At 36.8% G+C, this 16,347-nt stretch overlaps 1 protein-coding gene across 27 annotated transcripts in view; it reads right to left on the bottom strand.

Moving 5' to 3' along the window:
* Orp8 (Oxysterol-binding protein-related protein 8) overlaps nt 1–16,347 on the bottom strand; it is a 420,271-nt gene that overhangs the window by 94,047 nt on the left and 309,877 nt on the right. For 5 of the 27 annotated variants that reach the window (XM_067111122.1, XM_067111142.1, XM_067111123.1 and 2 more), the window contains one exon: nt 3,545–3,664. The exons of 20 other annotated variants lie outside the window; for them this stretch is intronic. In XM_067111122.1, coding sequence (XP_066967223.1) covers nt 3,545–3,664 — 120 coding nt within the window. Of the gene's footprint in view, nt 1–3,544; nt 3,665–12,878; nt 12,917–16,347 lie in introns of those variants that run through there. 2 more of the 27 variants (XM_067111139.1, XM_067111140.1) reach the window with 1 other exon arrangement.

Raw genomic sequence — 16,347 nt, 5'->3', positions numbered from 1 at the left:
TTCCAGAGCTAATTCTCAAATGCTTTCAGCTTGCATTATAACTTCCAAAACAAATTGCACAGTGTGTGTGTGTGTGTGTGTGTGTGTGTGTGTGTGAGAGAGAGAGAGAGAGAGAGAGAGAGAGAGAGAGAGAGAGAGAGAGAGAGATAAAATTTAGTAAAATTGGCCTTCAAGGCTTGCCGCAAAGCATCACCAAATATGCTGTCCAGGTGCTTAACAATTCGACAAAATTGTTGCTCTTCTCAATGCTCTTTTGCTACACAGAAAAAAAACTGTTCAGGTCTGACACCTATTCTGTAGCGATCTACTCGGAACAATTCATTGTGTTCCGCGTTATTCTGTGTCCCTTCATTTTCTGTCAACAAAGATGGAACTGTTCTGTTACTATCTTCCGTTGGCCCCAAAACGAATTGCTTGTTTCCCATTATTCTGTAGTTATTACTAGAGGGCACTGCTTGTTTCTCAACACAGACAATTGTCTACTGCTTAGCCATACATGAGATATTTTTATTCGTAATCATCCCTTAACCACATAGGATGGGATGAAATGACACTGTTCTTGGGCCACTCATGAAGACCTTCTATTTAATATATTAAAAAAAACTGCACAAATAAATAAGTCTAATTTTTATCTAAACCCCACAGATGTCACCCACAAGATGTGATGGAACGACATTCTCGTAATCTATTAAGACCGTTCATTTTATATACTAAATGACTGAGCACCCACAAACGAGCATTTTGAATCTCAAGGTCAACACCTCATCCTTAAAAGACCGAATAAAATTACACCGTTTATATTCAACTCATTATGACCTGTCGTTTGATATATTAAAAGCCAGCTCCAACACATGCAAATCACTTTTATCCATAATAACCAAACCTAGCCGCCAGAGGACAGGACAGACTTACATGGTTCCTAATTTATACATTAAGACCTTTCATTCGATATATCACACGAATGTTTTTTACTCGAAAGGCTACACTCTGCCCCAAAGGTTGGGATAAAATACCAGCACTCATACTCTACTCATCAAGACCTTGATTTGATATGGTAAATGACAGTGCTCCCAAACATGCAAATTTTTCCTTAACGACCACGCATAACCCTGCACATTTAAATCTTCCCTTTGATACATTAATCTTTACTCCTAACCTTGCGTAATATTTTACCAAAATGACTACACCTTGCCAAGACAGGGTGGGACAGAATTACATTTTTAGTAATCTACACATTAAGACCATTCACTTAATTAAATACCAGCTTGCCCAACAGTTACATCGTTCATTTGATATATAAAGTCACCTTGCTACTAATCAAGCACCTTTTTACCTCATGCCAACACTTCACTCCCACAGGACTGGATAAAATGACATTGTGCGTTATCTACTCATTAAGACTTTTCATTTGATAACTAGTTACTCGGCTGGGCCCGCGTTCGATTCTCCGACCGCCCAATTACAGGAATTTATTTCTCGCTTTAATGTGGTTCGGATTCCACAATAAGCTGTAGGTCCCGTGACTAGATAACCAATTGGTTCTTAGCCACGCAAAATAAATCTAATTCTTCGGGCCAGCCCTAGGAGAGCTGTTAATCAGCTCAGTGGTCTGGTTAAATTAAGGTATACTTAACTTTTATTTGAAAACTAAAATGACTGCTCATAAACAGGCATATTTTTTAGCTCTATGCCCACACCTAATCCCTACACGATAAGATAAAATGACTGTTCCCAATCTGTTCACTAACGCTTTCTTTGGCAATATCAAGTGACTTTACTCCTTAACGTGCGAAATTTTTACCTGAACGACCAAATACAACCTACACAGGATGGGATACAATGACACCACAGTCTACTCATTCAAACCTTCCATTTTATAAATTTAGTCGTTGTGCTCCTGAACATGCATATATTATACCTCGGTAACCACATCTCACTCACACAGAATGAGTCAACAAATAATCTGCTCATGACCTTTTTTAAGATAACTGAATGACAAGTTTTACCTCAGTGACCACTCACCCCTACAAGGTTTGGATAATGCGATACTGTTCCTAATATACTCAAAGGCCTTTATTTGAAATTCTAAATGACTGTGTTCCTAAACATGCGCATCCTTTTTTTACCTCAATGACAAGACCTCGACCCTACAAGGTGGGACAAATACATTTTTCCTAATTTTCTCACCGAGACGTTTTATTTGATACTTGAAATCATCGTGTCTCTTTAAACATTCCCATTCAGAAAAAAGTAAGCAGCACACTGAAATTGCTTCGCGGTAAGACCCGTGACCCCGGGTTCGCAGCCCAGGGGCAAATGATGCAGGCGATTGGTAGAGGTGCACGCTTCGAAAGCAACAGAACAATATAGTATACAGTATATGGTTAAAAACACATCTTCACGGGACTACCAGGACCCAGCCGCCTACTCAGGCGTTTAGCAATAATTCTTCTACATTCAAATGCAAGAGCCAACAATAGAAATAGGCGCTACAATATCAAACACATACACAGAAAGAAACAGGAATACATATACGAGATTCACTCTGAAAATTATTTAAAAGTTTTTACTGTACCATATAACCTTAAGGCACCATGCACAACTCCTCTATTTTCTCGAACAAAGTCGGTTAAGTATTAAAACTGATGGTTTACCTTTACACCTTACTGAATCTCCAGCTACACTAGACTTTAACAGCAATCAAAGGACTACGTTAACACAATGATTACGTTATACATGGACACAAATATATATATATATATATATATATATATATATATATATATATATATATATATATATATATATATATATACTTTATATTTATATATATATATATATACATATATAATATATATTTATACAATATATATACATATATATATACTGTAATATATACATACATATATTTTATATACAGTATATAATATATATAAATATATATTCACATATATAATACAATATATATATATATATAAATAATATTACAAACATACACATACATAAACTAGGGCTCAAATAAATCTTATTTTTATGTTTACCAGTACACTTCGAAAAAACACTGAATCTACTTCAGTCAAACTAAATGATTTACACTTTTTTTTTAAATAGTTAATACTATCACGTCTTACTATGCACTGAACATTAATTCTCATTGTTAGAATACAAACGAAAACAGTGACGATAAAAATATTTTCATTTATATCCATGTAATTTTGTCATGACTGAGAACTATTCATATTTATAATTTAAACTGAAGCCAATTTAACTACTTTACCTACTATTCACTCATGCATTTTGTTACTCTTTTTCATCTGGTCTCCAAGCACAAGATTTAGCAATGTAAGCCCAGGGAATTTTGAGAGGGGAATCAATGTCGAACTAGGTTTAGCTAAAGGTAGCAATAAAAAATTTCTAAAAGAACGCTACAAATGAGAGACAGAACTAACTGCAATTCCTGAAAGCTTCTCCCTAAACAGGAACAAGCAGCCAGAGTTGATGGGAGGGTTGTGGCGAATGCTTAGATGTTACCAAATGTACTTACAGGGCAGGTGGCAGAAGGTGAATGTTAGGGGTGTAGTTTCTGTACAAAGAGTGGCAAGTGGAGAATCACAGGATTCATTCCTAGGACTCCTATTGTTCTTGCTATTTAGCAAGGATTTCCCTGGGAGGATATAAAGGGTAGTCGTATCAATGCTTGACGGTAGTAGGATAAACAGGGAATAAAGACTGCTGAAGAAGCTACAAAGTATTAAATAAGCTTTAAAAATGGATGTCTAATAGAAAAGGATGGTAGCTATTAGTGGAAGCCTAAGAGAACAAGTGAGTAACAGAAATCCTCGTCAATGAAAGAACTACTGAATGAGCAATCCCTCCCAGTGAATGAAGCTATTGAATGATCTCTCCGGATGAAAGGTTATTTAGTAACGAAACCAAAATGGTAGAGCCTAAATTAAGGTCTTATTGTCGATCATGTGATTCGTTGCAGGTAATCCTCCCTTGTCCGTCGCGTGTTGGTATCCCTTTTCCTATTCAAGTCAATTTTGTTCTTTTTGGCATTTAACGGACCAGACAGTTAATTTCACCAGTTTTCATTCTTTTTTATTTCTTCATTGTAAACGAATGTCTTAACTGTATCAGAAATTTCAAAATATATCGTTACTTATCTACCCCACACTAGGTAATAGGTCAACTGTCCCCTACAGCATTACAGAAACTATGAACGGAGATCGAGATCAGATATCTTACTACCTTGATGGCAATAAATAACATTAACTAAAGAATTAGTTCTAAATTCAATAAATGTAATCTGGTATTCGGGCATCTTCCTTCAGTCTAATGCATTACGAGAAACTGGACTACAGGATTTGATAACGGTTCCAGTGCACCTGGTGCTCTTAACAAACGGGCCGAATACAGTTGGTATATAGACGATAACTGCCTTTACCAAAACGCCAGACAATAACCTCCAAGGAATTATGGGGTCACTGGGACTAACACCATGCTCGAGAGTTTACAGATAAGGAAAAGTTTGGAATTTGATAAATATATATTTCACGGCTTTCAAGTTTCAGTTTGACCTACTGAAGACGTTAAACTGACGTTAACAGACAACTGAAATTTCAAAATATAGAACAAAGATACCTAGGCACCCTGTATTTCGACGGACAGACATGCAACAGCAGATTTTCCGTTAAATCAATGACACAATTCTCCCTTGCAACTTGGATTTATTCCGTACAATTGGATACTCGTTGCCTCGGTGTTGGGCGTCCGGGGTCTATCTATATATCTATCCCCTTCTTTCGATTGTTCTGACAGTTGACATGGCTTATCTGTGCTGGTATTTATGGCTTCTAGGTCATCTCAAGTTCCACGAGTTAGCTGGTAGCCGTATAATCACTGGTCTCAAATCTTTTTCTGTGTACAGACTCAAAACACGAGCTCTCCCTATAACCTCTAGTCATGGTTCCCTAACATAACACAAAAGTGTATACTCAACCACACTTTCCTATGCTTATTTACTTATCTATCTGCATACTTTTAGCTTATCTACATACTTTTAGCTATAGCGCATAGTTTGATCAACTTATTTGATACACCTACCCATTAAATTATTCTTATGCATTAACTAAAAGCTCTGGTTATTATTACTAATTAAGGGCATTCAACTCTAACACTCAAATCCTCCCCTCCTTTCCAATTTATTTTGTCCCCTGGGCATTCGGCTCGGTTCAAGCACTCTTCTTCTAATGTGAAATCTTCTGAATTTATCTTTGCTTCCTTAAGTCCTTCAATTCAGCATTTACGGAACGGCAGGCCTGTTACTTACATAGGGAAGGACTGTCCTTGAACTGGGCAGCCCAGGCTGCCTCTGTCTCATATTAAAAAATAAACAAAAAACAAACACACAAGTCGGCACAAAAGATATCGTATCTGGTGATTTAACTCCTAAACAACGAAATAACGGCATACAGTGTGTCCCCGCCTAAATTTTAACTTGCTGCCTGTTTCAAGTAGCGCAAACTGATGCCAGGCGATGCCCGGTGAAAAAAGGCTCTAGATTTAACAGTATCAGAGAGAAAAAAAATTCAGATACGACATGGTACATTAAAGTTTGGCCTAAACTGCACTTTCACGTAGAGGCACGGACATCTCTCATGAATAGCTAAGTGAAGGGAAACTACAACAGAAATGATTAAAGACAGCATATGTACGAATTGCGAGATCTTTCAAATCATAAACGACGATTGCAAAAGAACGTAGATCACAGATAATTATGAATAATTAAAAGTGAAACTAAAGTATTAGAATGGAAAAATAGAGGACAAACAAATAATATATAATGACAAAAAACCAGACTGAAAAATGGAATCGACTCATTAAATCTATTATGTAAATATGTAGTGTAGATACAGACAAAATTCATGTTGAAAATACAGAAACTATAAAAAAAGTTACATTAAAAGTATGCAAATCGCTTACTAATAATGGGGCAATAAAACGTTTGAAACTAAGACATCTACAAACTACGTGAAAAATTGGAAGATAAGTGGAATTCATTTTGTCAGAAAATTATAATTGTATGACTATTACGACGACACACGTAAGACAGGCTGTAAATTAACTGACCTGTCCTACTTGATGAAAAAAAAACCCACTACATAAAATACGAAGAGAGAGCTAAGCATAGACAGCTAAACTATACATGCAACACAAGTACGGTGCATAATATGGAAAAGCGACACCATCCATTGATCACAGTGCGCAGTACTGTTTCATTAAACAAAAAAAAAATACCGTTGTGGTTTGGGAAATTTCAAACAACAAACATGCCACACTAAATACAAGCTTACCCGGAAGACATAACGCTCAAAACTTCGAATGTTCTCGCAGAAGCAAAGATCCTGTCATTAAAATTTAAGTAACAAATCCGGTATATGTAGGAATTTGTAACTGCCGTTTAGTGAGAATGTCAAACATTCCAGTAATCAATCAAAAAGAGAGTGAAAACATGCAAATACCGTAAACTGAAAGAATACGAGGATGTTGTGCAATTTGAACCTCAAAAGTTCAAGCGAAGATGCAATGCATTACCACCTTACAACAATTCACCTTGTACTTATATATTTCTCCCCACTCTGTTTTTAATATCATCATCTGTTATTTCTTTCAAATGAACACCATACTCTTTGGTAGGTTAAATTTCAAGTCAATGGTCCCTGTAGGCTTGTTCCATATGAATGGGGTTTACCTTCTGAATAATAATAATATAATAATAATAAATTTTGTATTTTACAACACTTGCGTATATTCACTGACAAAAGCAATTAGATTTAAACTTAAAAGTGAGAGAGAGAGAGAGAGAGAGAGAGAGAGAGAGAGAGAGAGAGAGAGAGAGAGAGAGAGAGAGAATTCTTATTAGATAACTGACACCTGATATCGGGAAATATTTACATGCTACCTAATTCATATCGAAAAGTAAAGCTATAATCATTAGGTTACAACCTTAAGGTTATATCGAAAGCTTTCTCACCAATTAACCCCCTAAATAAGAATCTCTCTCTCTCTCTCTCTCTCTCTCTCTCTCTCTCTCTCTCTCTCTTTAACACTGAAGGAAAACAAACAACACAAGGAATTCCGTTCAGGGCTATGAATCAGAGAGTAAAAATGCCACCGAAAGGGAGGCGGGAACTCTCTGAACTGGAGGGTTTCCTGAGCTGCTCAGGCGGTCTCTCTCGAGCGAGGGCAAATACTTGGAACACGTTCAAGGGTCAGTCTCCTTAGGTCTCTCCGTATCCCCAAGACCTCTACCCAAGGGTTTCTCATTTATTTTACTTTAACATAAACAAAGAACGGACCATTCGTCTCTGCCTAAAGACCCCAAGATAAAGCGAACTATACAGAAGACAGAGCTATTTTTGGTTCGTGATACCATTTTCTCATAACTGGAACCAAAATATGCTTACATAACTTCCTCCTTACCAGCATTCCAGCCTTTTTGGCAAAACTCGTGAAAATTTAATTTTATAAATACCGCTGTACCAATTAGCAAATCATAAGGCTTTCACAACACGTATGGTCTACTTAAAGGTAAGCGATGAGATGCCGTAATTTAAGCACGCGATAAAACAGCAGTCCATGATTGAAAACGCCCGGCACGAGAAGGCTTCGGACACGCAATACGTTCATCACGCCACCAAAATTCCATTACAGAGCTTGTGGAAGCCACGCACCATGCAACTAATTACATCGCCCTATATTTGGTGTAATTTCATTACATCGTTTTCTGATTATACTGAGGCGTCAACGGCTTTCAAAGACACCATCTCTTTTTCAAACAGCAACCACACTCTCGCTCTTCATTTTTTTTTTCTCGAGATTCGCTGTATACATAAATGAATTCTCATGAAGTATAAGATTGTCCAGAGAAACCCTGGTTATACTACAGAGCTCTGAGGATATACTTACGAACGCTGAATAGAAAAGAACAGTTCCGAAAGAACACAGTAATTTCAAAGTATTGTGCTTAACCCGCGCCTTTTTGGGAAACAGGCAGTTGAAATCTCAAAATAGCTATCTGCAAACATTACCTTTGTAATATACTTTGTAACTCCATCCAATAAATTTCAAAGGTAATGAACAAACTAAGCAGACTAGACACTAGACAATGGGAGAGAGAAAGACAAACAGAGAGTTGCAGGTGGAAACAAATAAATGTCCCTTTTCTGAGATCGCATTAGAACAACATACCACACGCGATCCTGAAGTGAAAAAAGCTGAGCGTAGGAAAGTCACATGAGGCTCGTGTACCTTTGCCAACGCTACAGTTGGGAAACGGCAGCATTTTCACCAGCGTTTGTTTGTTATCTCTGACAACGAAAATTGGAGAAAACTCGTCTGTCAGTCTTTCATTGCTTGCCGGCATGCAACATGGATTTTAATTAAATTTTGTGGAAAGGTGGAAAATGAGAAAAAGAAAAGCTGATTAGATTTTGAAGGCTCTCCATTTGTCTTGGATTTGAAAGCAGTATTTATTTCCAGAGGAAATAAGAGCATCCTTAGACATCTCCGGAGTCATGAACTCTCTATGACGGCTCCTCTCTCGTGATCATTCAACCAACTAATTCCCATACAAGAAAGAACGCGCAAATTATTTAAGTAAACATTATTAACTGGAGGCACAGTCTCATTTGACAGAGCGAAAACAACATGCAACTTTATTAATGTCGTAACTAAACTTGCCATGACGAAAATCAAATTTGTTCCCATGCCAGCCCTGTCTCTCTTCATACAAACATTTACATATAATCAGTATGTTTACGTATGCATGCACATACAAAATGAAAGCTCTCACTACAAAGCGCAGGACAAACGATACCTTCCGTTCTAATAATTGAACAAGATTAACAATGAAGCGTCCATGCTCAGCAATCTAAAACATGAAGGAAATTATATAAAAAAAAAATCAAAAGGTATACGCTATACTGTTCCAATATACCACAACACACACTGTTTTCACTGTAACTTCCTCAGATACGTAATTATCTCCGTCAGGTAAAGCTTCGGCTTAAATTGATTAATATCTTAGTCGGTTAACAGGTTACTACAAAATTTCTAATAGGTACCTAATGATTGATATGTGGGGATTTCGTAACAGCCAGTTCACAAGATTCATATGTTTGCCAAAGATGATTATCCCTCATCTGACTGCATCAAATATACTTCTTGATCCTTGAGAGGTTAAAGAGCAAATTCTGAGGCACAAAGTTCATAATTTTACGAGGACGGAGTGAAGAAACCATAACAGGGATTTAATTTATACCTTCACAATAAGTGATGAGAAAAACTCTTGCAATCACGTTGCCGGGTAGCTGTTTGTGCCAAACAATCGAGTAACTCTTCAAAGCAATTGCTAAGCAGAGCAAAGGCGAGGAGACAAACACTCATGACAGAAATAATTGACGCTGGAAGCAAATGCAGGCTTCTTGAAAAGATGCACCGCTTTTGATCAATGTTGACAAGACGACCAAAACAGGAAATACCTCCTTATGCATGTGAAAGATACCCCATCTCAGCACAAATATCATATTTGAGCTACATTAACTGCATAGTAAAATAAGAGGCTAAAATCTTATGCCTTTAAGACAAAACATCTAAAAATATGGATAGACAAGTCGCATTTTACATGAAATATTTCTATTTAGCTAAATATATATAAAATACAGAGAACTGGATATCAGAATAAGTAGAAAAAATAAAATAACGCGAGTCTGAGAGGCCGAAACAATGGGAGGCGTTAATAAACCGAATTATTGATGAAAATTATACAGAAACAAACAGGTTTCAAAGAAACCATTGGAAATTAAGGAAAGGTATGAAAATGATCAACTACGAAAAATGGATGCTGGGTAATAATTAAAAACAAACAACATGTATTTCAAGACAAATCACAAAGCTATTAGAGAAGGAAGTGTAAATGGACATTCCACCTTTAGGTTGATTTTATAAAATTATTTTCTGACTCACATTATAAAATATATAATATATATAAATACATATATATATATGTAAGTATATATATAGATATACGTGCAATTATGCAATTAAGTTTGTAAAACGTTTGAAAGTCCTCAAATGACCAACCTAAAGCGGGAACATCCCTCTATAGAAGATTTGCGAATTTTCTTTTTAAAAATGTGATTAATATTTGACTAATTACCAAACATCAATCTCCCTTCGTTGATCATTTCATTTTTATGCCTTCCCTAACATTAAAGTGAATATATAATATATATATATATATATATATATATATATATATATATATATATATATATATATATATATATACATCTTCTTCTTTTCTTTTTCATATATATATATATATATATATATATATATATATATATATATACATATACATATACATATACATATACATATACATATACATATATATATACATATATATATACATATATATATATATACATATACATATACATATACATATACATATACATATACATATACATATACATATATACATACATATATACATACATATATATATATATATATATATATATATATATATATATATATATATATATATATATATATATATATATATATATATATAAGGCTCACCAGTCTCTTAAGGGCAGCCTTGAAGGGAAGGGTCCGACCCAGAGGCTGCTTCCTCGGAGGAGGGCAGGTATTTTGCCAGGCTGGGGAAGCAGGCCTGGAGAGGGCCCAAGAGATTCAAGGATGAGGCTCGAAAGCCCACAAGGCTCACCAGTCTCTTGAGGGCAGCCTTGAAGGGAAGGGTCCGACCCAGAGGCTGCTTCCCTGGAGAAAGGTAGGTATCCTGCCAGGGTGGGGAGGCTGGCCTGGAGAGGGCCCAAGAACTTCAAGGATGAGGCGCAAAAGCCCCAAAGGCTCACCAATCTCTTAAGGGCAGCCTTGAAAAGAAGGGTCCAACCCAGAGGCTGCATCCTCGGAGGAAGGCAGGTATCCCGCCAGGCTGGAGAAGCAGGCCTGGAGAGAGCCCAAGAACTACAAGGATGAGGCCCAAAAGCCCCCAAGGCTCGCCAGTCTCTTGAGGGGAGCCTTGAAGGGAAGGGGCTCATCCCAGGGGCTGCTTCCTCAGAGGAAGGCATATATCCTGCCAGGCTGGGGAGGTGGGCCTGGAAAGGGCCCAAGAACTTCAAGAATGAAGCCCTAAAGTCCCTAAGGTTCACCCAGTCTCTTGAGGGCAGCCTTACAGGGAAGGGTCCGACCCAGAGGCTTGGAGGAAGGCAGGTATCTCGCCAGGCAGGGGAAGTGGTCCTGGAAAGGCCTAAGAACTTCAAGGACGGGACCCCAAAAGCCCCCAATGCTTGCCAGTCTCTTGAGGGCAGCCTTGAAGGGAAAGATCCAACCCAGGGGCTGCTTCCTTGGAAGATGGCAGGTATCCTGCCAGGCTGGGAAAGCGGGCCTGGAGAGAGCCCAAGAACTTCAAGGATGGGGCCCAAAAGCCCCTTATGGGCCCAAAAGTTCATTATTATATATATATATATATATATATATATATATATATATATATATATATATATATATATATATATATATATGTGTGTGTGTGTGTGTGTGTGTATATATATACAAATATACATATATATACATATGTGTGTGTGTGTAGATCCTACTGGTCACATTTTACCAGATACTTATGTAATTGTAATAGCAATAAAAACAACTGCCCACTTGGCTATGATGGTGAGGATGGGTCTATTCCAGCTCTAATAAATATATCTGAATACAACAAGCATGTGTATGTAAGAGAGGCAATAGACTTTTATTCTTCTCGTGGTCAGGTCGGCAACGTGACCTCGCTATGATTAGGGAAGCAAGTTCGTTTCCTGCTACCGGACATCATCTGCTTAAAATTTCTTGCGCTTGGACCTTAAAGCTTTGTAGTGACAAGCATGAAATAAATACGTCTATATATTTTATATATATAATTATATTTATATATTAAATATACATATACTTTATTTATACATATATTCTGTATAATGTATATATAAAATATATACAGTATATGTGTATGTATATATATATATATATATATATATATATATATATATATATATATATATATATATATATACACATCATATGTCTCAGTCCTAAAGGACGATGGCACCAGAAGCTGTTGGGCTTCTGGTTCTGATACGTCTACTGGGTTGAAGCTGCTAACCTCATACCCTTTGACCCATTGATTGCCACCATCGCAGCCATCTAACTACCAAATACATACTTCACAGCTTGTAGGCAAGTGATTTTTAACACAGAGCGCCCTTGGTTCTTCAGCTCGGTGGGCAAAAATGCATTGATCACTGTGCGAAGCCCATTATATACACATACACACATATATACATACTTTATTATCTAGGACATAACCATATTTACATACATGGATTTTTCTTTAGCAAATTTATTAATAAAAATGACAATGGCAACTAAATTAAAGTATACTCTGACGAATGGGTTCAACGAATGAAAAGCAAAACACTATTCAGAAGCAATTTCTTTTTTAACCCAAATTTGTTGTCTGTGTCAATTGCCAGGTTGTATATACTACGAACGTGAAATATGCAGCCATTCAAAAGACGACTGAAGACAAAATACTACTACTATAGCAAAATTAATAAATATTAATACATTTGTATCAATACAAACTATGGGGCGTCAATAATTAATGCATGTTGTTGAATTATATAAATTATAAATCATGACCAAGCAAAGGCTGTCAAAAGCAACATGCAATTTCTACTTATCCGAAGCTTTTGATATCTTTTACACATTAGATACTTCAACAGTTAACTCACGAGACATCAGCTGAAGACCCATAATCAAAAGAATGGTCACGTACCTGCAAGAATAAGAAACAAATCTTAGTGTGGATGTACATATCATTGCTGTTCACTTTGCATTTCCCTTTAACATGCTAATTTCCTCTTTGGCAGAATATAAATATATATATCGGTCGCTATATCTGTAGTATTATTCGTGTCGAGGGAAAATAATGTATGTCTTTCCCACTAGACAAAAAAAGTTTGTTAACATCGTTTAAGAATATTTTTAATTCAACGTGACTGTGATTTATTTACAACACACTACAATACACACATGCACTGCCACGTGATTTCATGTGCTAGTAGTAGTAGTAGTAGTAGTAGTAGTAGTAGTAGAGAGAGAGAGAGAGAGAGAGAGAGAGAGAGAGAGAGAGAGAGAGAGAGAGAGAGAGAGAAACGAGCCAGCACACGTGCAAAAACGCGTTACACAAATTGTTGGCTGATTCAAGTAACCTGTCTCTAATTCGCATTTTTCTATTCCTCCAAACAAGTGGTCTGTGACCTCCACTTTTTTTTTTTTTTAAATATTGTTTTGTGCATCGCCGATGACGGAGAAATAAGCTGCGGTGGGATATGGTGAAAGACTAGCTTTGAATTTAAGGATTCTAATTTTGTCAAAAGGTGCAGAGTTACGGATGACTATAGGGATGCTTAACATCAACAAGAGAGTCGGGCATTGATGAACACCGCTGAGAGCCTGAGAAAGGTCTATTATATATTACTGTGTGACACGTACGCAAGAGAAATCAAGTACTGTAGTGTCGAGCAGAACAGTCAACTTGACACGCGTTTTACTTTAACGAACAACAAGACCTGTGCTCGTAAAAGGTTTTTGAATTAAGCAGAACAGAAAGTAAATGTGCGTAGGCCAATAAAAAGGGCCAGTGTCTTGTCTACAAACAAGTTTATACAGAATTCGGAGTTCCTTCTCTTTATTAAAAGGGTGCTATCCCTCATCCAACAGCTGGAGAATGAAGAAAAGGTTGCTGTCTTGTTTTACCGAAGACTTTGCGTTTTATTCATTCTTTGCTGGAAATAATAATAATAATAATAATAATAATAATAATAATAATAATAATAATAATAAATTATTATTATTATTATTATTATTATTTGTACATGACCACTGCCAGGGAGTGGAATTTCCTGAACACCAAAAACTCTACCTATTCACTACCAACAAACTGCCCGCAGGTTCAGCAAAAACTACGGATTGAGATATTTTTTTTTTTTTCACTCTTAGTCATGTTCAAGTGCACCTAAATGGGCATTACATCGCCCCAGAAGAAATATTGGTTATAATGTAATGCTTTCAAATTCAATTTATATTTCAACAGAATGGCCTTGGAGTAATTTCAACAATTTAGAAGATAAAAACTTCAAATTGTCAATAAGTGACTTATAATCTATAAAATATCCGAAAGGATCTGATCTTGTTTTCCTCCCCCAGGTGACAGTAGGGGAGACATCACACAGCCAACCACCCCCTGCAAACCGGTTTTGTCAGGGCGGGGTAGGTAGGGGAACGGGAGGTTAGGGGAGAAAACCACCCTCTTCCTGCAAACCTGTTTGTCCGCCCAGGGTGGGGGCAGGGGTAGGCAGGGGATCTGGAGGGCAGGGGAGACGGCAGCCCCGGGTGCCAGAGCGCCAACAAGCTCGTTGTAAATGTTTTAAAGCGCCTCTACGTCACTGCAGCACCTAGCAAAAACCCAGCAAAAAACAGCAGGAAACCAATTAGCTTCTTAACAGGTACTTTGAGTCGGGGTCAAGTAGACTCACGTCAAAATTTCGATCCGTCTAGAATGAGGTTACTATTAATATGAAATTTCTATTTTATTCTTCAACTCGACGTTGAATAACTTTTCTTAGTGCTTCAAAACGAGTGCAATGGAGCTACCATTGTGTTACTGCAACATCTCCCACCCTCTCCTGTTCACTAGAAAAAAACAGTGCTTAAACCAGCTGAAGTCAACGAACGGTTAATATTTTTTTTTCTCATTTTTTATCATATTTGAACTGAGCTCTTAGACTGCTGCTATGCCAGGAAGATTCCATCCTTCCAAAAGCTTAATTATTATTTACATTTCATCAGTGAAAAAATATTACAAACTGGTGTGGACAAAACTAAAAATGAGTTTGAGGCAACAATGACGGCAACAACATTTTAAAATGTTCTCTAGTCACTGAAATTCTTCTGTTGATTCTTGACTCGTAATAACTAACACCACGGAACAGTGACAGGGGAAAGTCTCTGTGAGCCACTACTGTCATGTAGTCACTGGAAAAAAAAACCTCTTCAGCTAGTGATTGAAATGACTATAATTACATATTTAAATATATCTCTATTACAGCCGAGTCATATTTTCATTCGTCCAGGTGCTTTAATAATTATCAGCAGGTTATGGACAATATCGCCCAAGATTGCCAAACCCTTTAAAAAACTAGCGTTTATATTAAAAAGAAATTCTAAACTGTTCATTTTCATCACCACCATTGCCAGGCTCCTTTATCAGATACTATCGCACTATGGATATATGCCACTCCCTGCCATTATCAATTAAACAGAACTACAAATGACCTTGATCTACTTTTCAAGGTCAAAGACCAGCTTTTATACTAAACGCCAGTATTGCAGCAGAGAGAAACTTTTTTGCTATGACTTGAGGGCGAACTTTAGCATTGGAAAATTTACATATTTGTGTTCTCTGAATGAACTGATAATTCAGAAAACTGAATTAAAATGTGAAGCATTACTGTGTCCTTGAAAATCACTGGTAATGGGATCAAGAAAAATCTATTTGGTTTCAGATTTACAACGGTGTATTACCATGCCAAAAAAAAAAAAAAAATTATTAAATGTGGGTTTACAACCTTCCAGTGGTTTTGTTTTCGGAAGCTACTGACTGACAGTAAAAACCTAAACAAATAGTAAAGAGCAACCCATGTTTGACATACTTGATAACAAGAATCAATATTCAGCGGGTAACGAGGTTACCAGTCCGTTCAAACACAAACATTTGTAAGGATATAAAGCAAGGCTTCTGTTAATCTTGTTGTGGTGTGATTCCTGAATATCCAAAAGATGGTTTGAATGTCTGAACCAAAAAATTAAACATTGAATAATGAGTTACGATACGAAATCATTTTGCAATTCACTTCCACTGCGGCAAAAAAAAACCAAAAACTTACACGCAAGAATGAGATGCATATGCTCATACCACTTTCTGCTATATATCAGCAAGTACATACTGCAATCTGCTTCTTAAGAAATATGGCAATAAGGTCACGAACGCCAACTAAACTTGCCCATTACCACACTTCCAATTCTAGATTGATTGCTCCTTAACTATGCTTTGTGTTATAATGAATGGCAGAGTACTGATCGTAAGACCAAGAAAATTAGCAAATGAGACTGAAATGCTTGTGTCCGAAGCTGATAAAG

Source organism: Macrobrachium rosenbergii, chromosome 11 (genome assembly GCF_040412425.1).
Source record: "Macrobrachium rosenbergii isolate ZJJX-2024 chromosome 11, ASM4041242v1, whole genome shotgun sequence".
In the NCBI taxonomy this organism is placed as follows: Eukaryota; Metazoa; Arthropoda; class Malacostraca; order Decapoda; family Palaemonidae; genus Macrobrachium; species Macrobrachium rosenbergii.
This window is presented reverse-complemented; position numbering and strand designations above follow the sequence as displayed.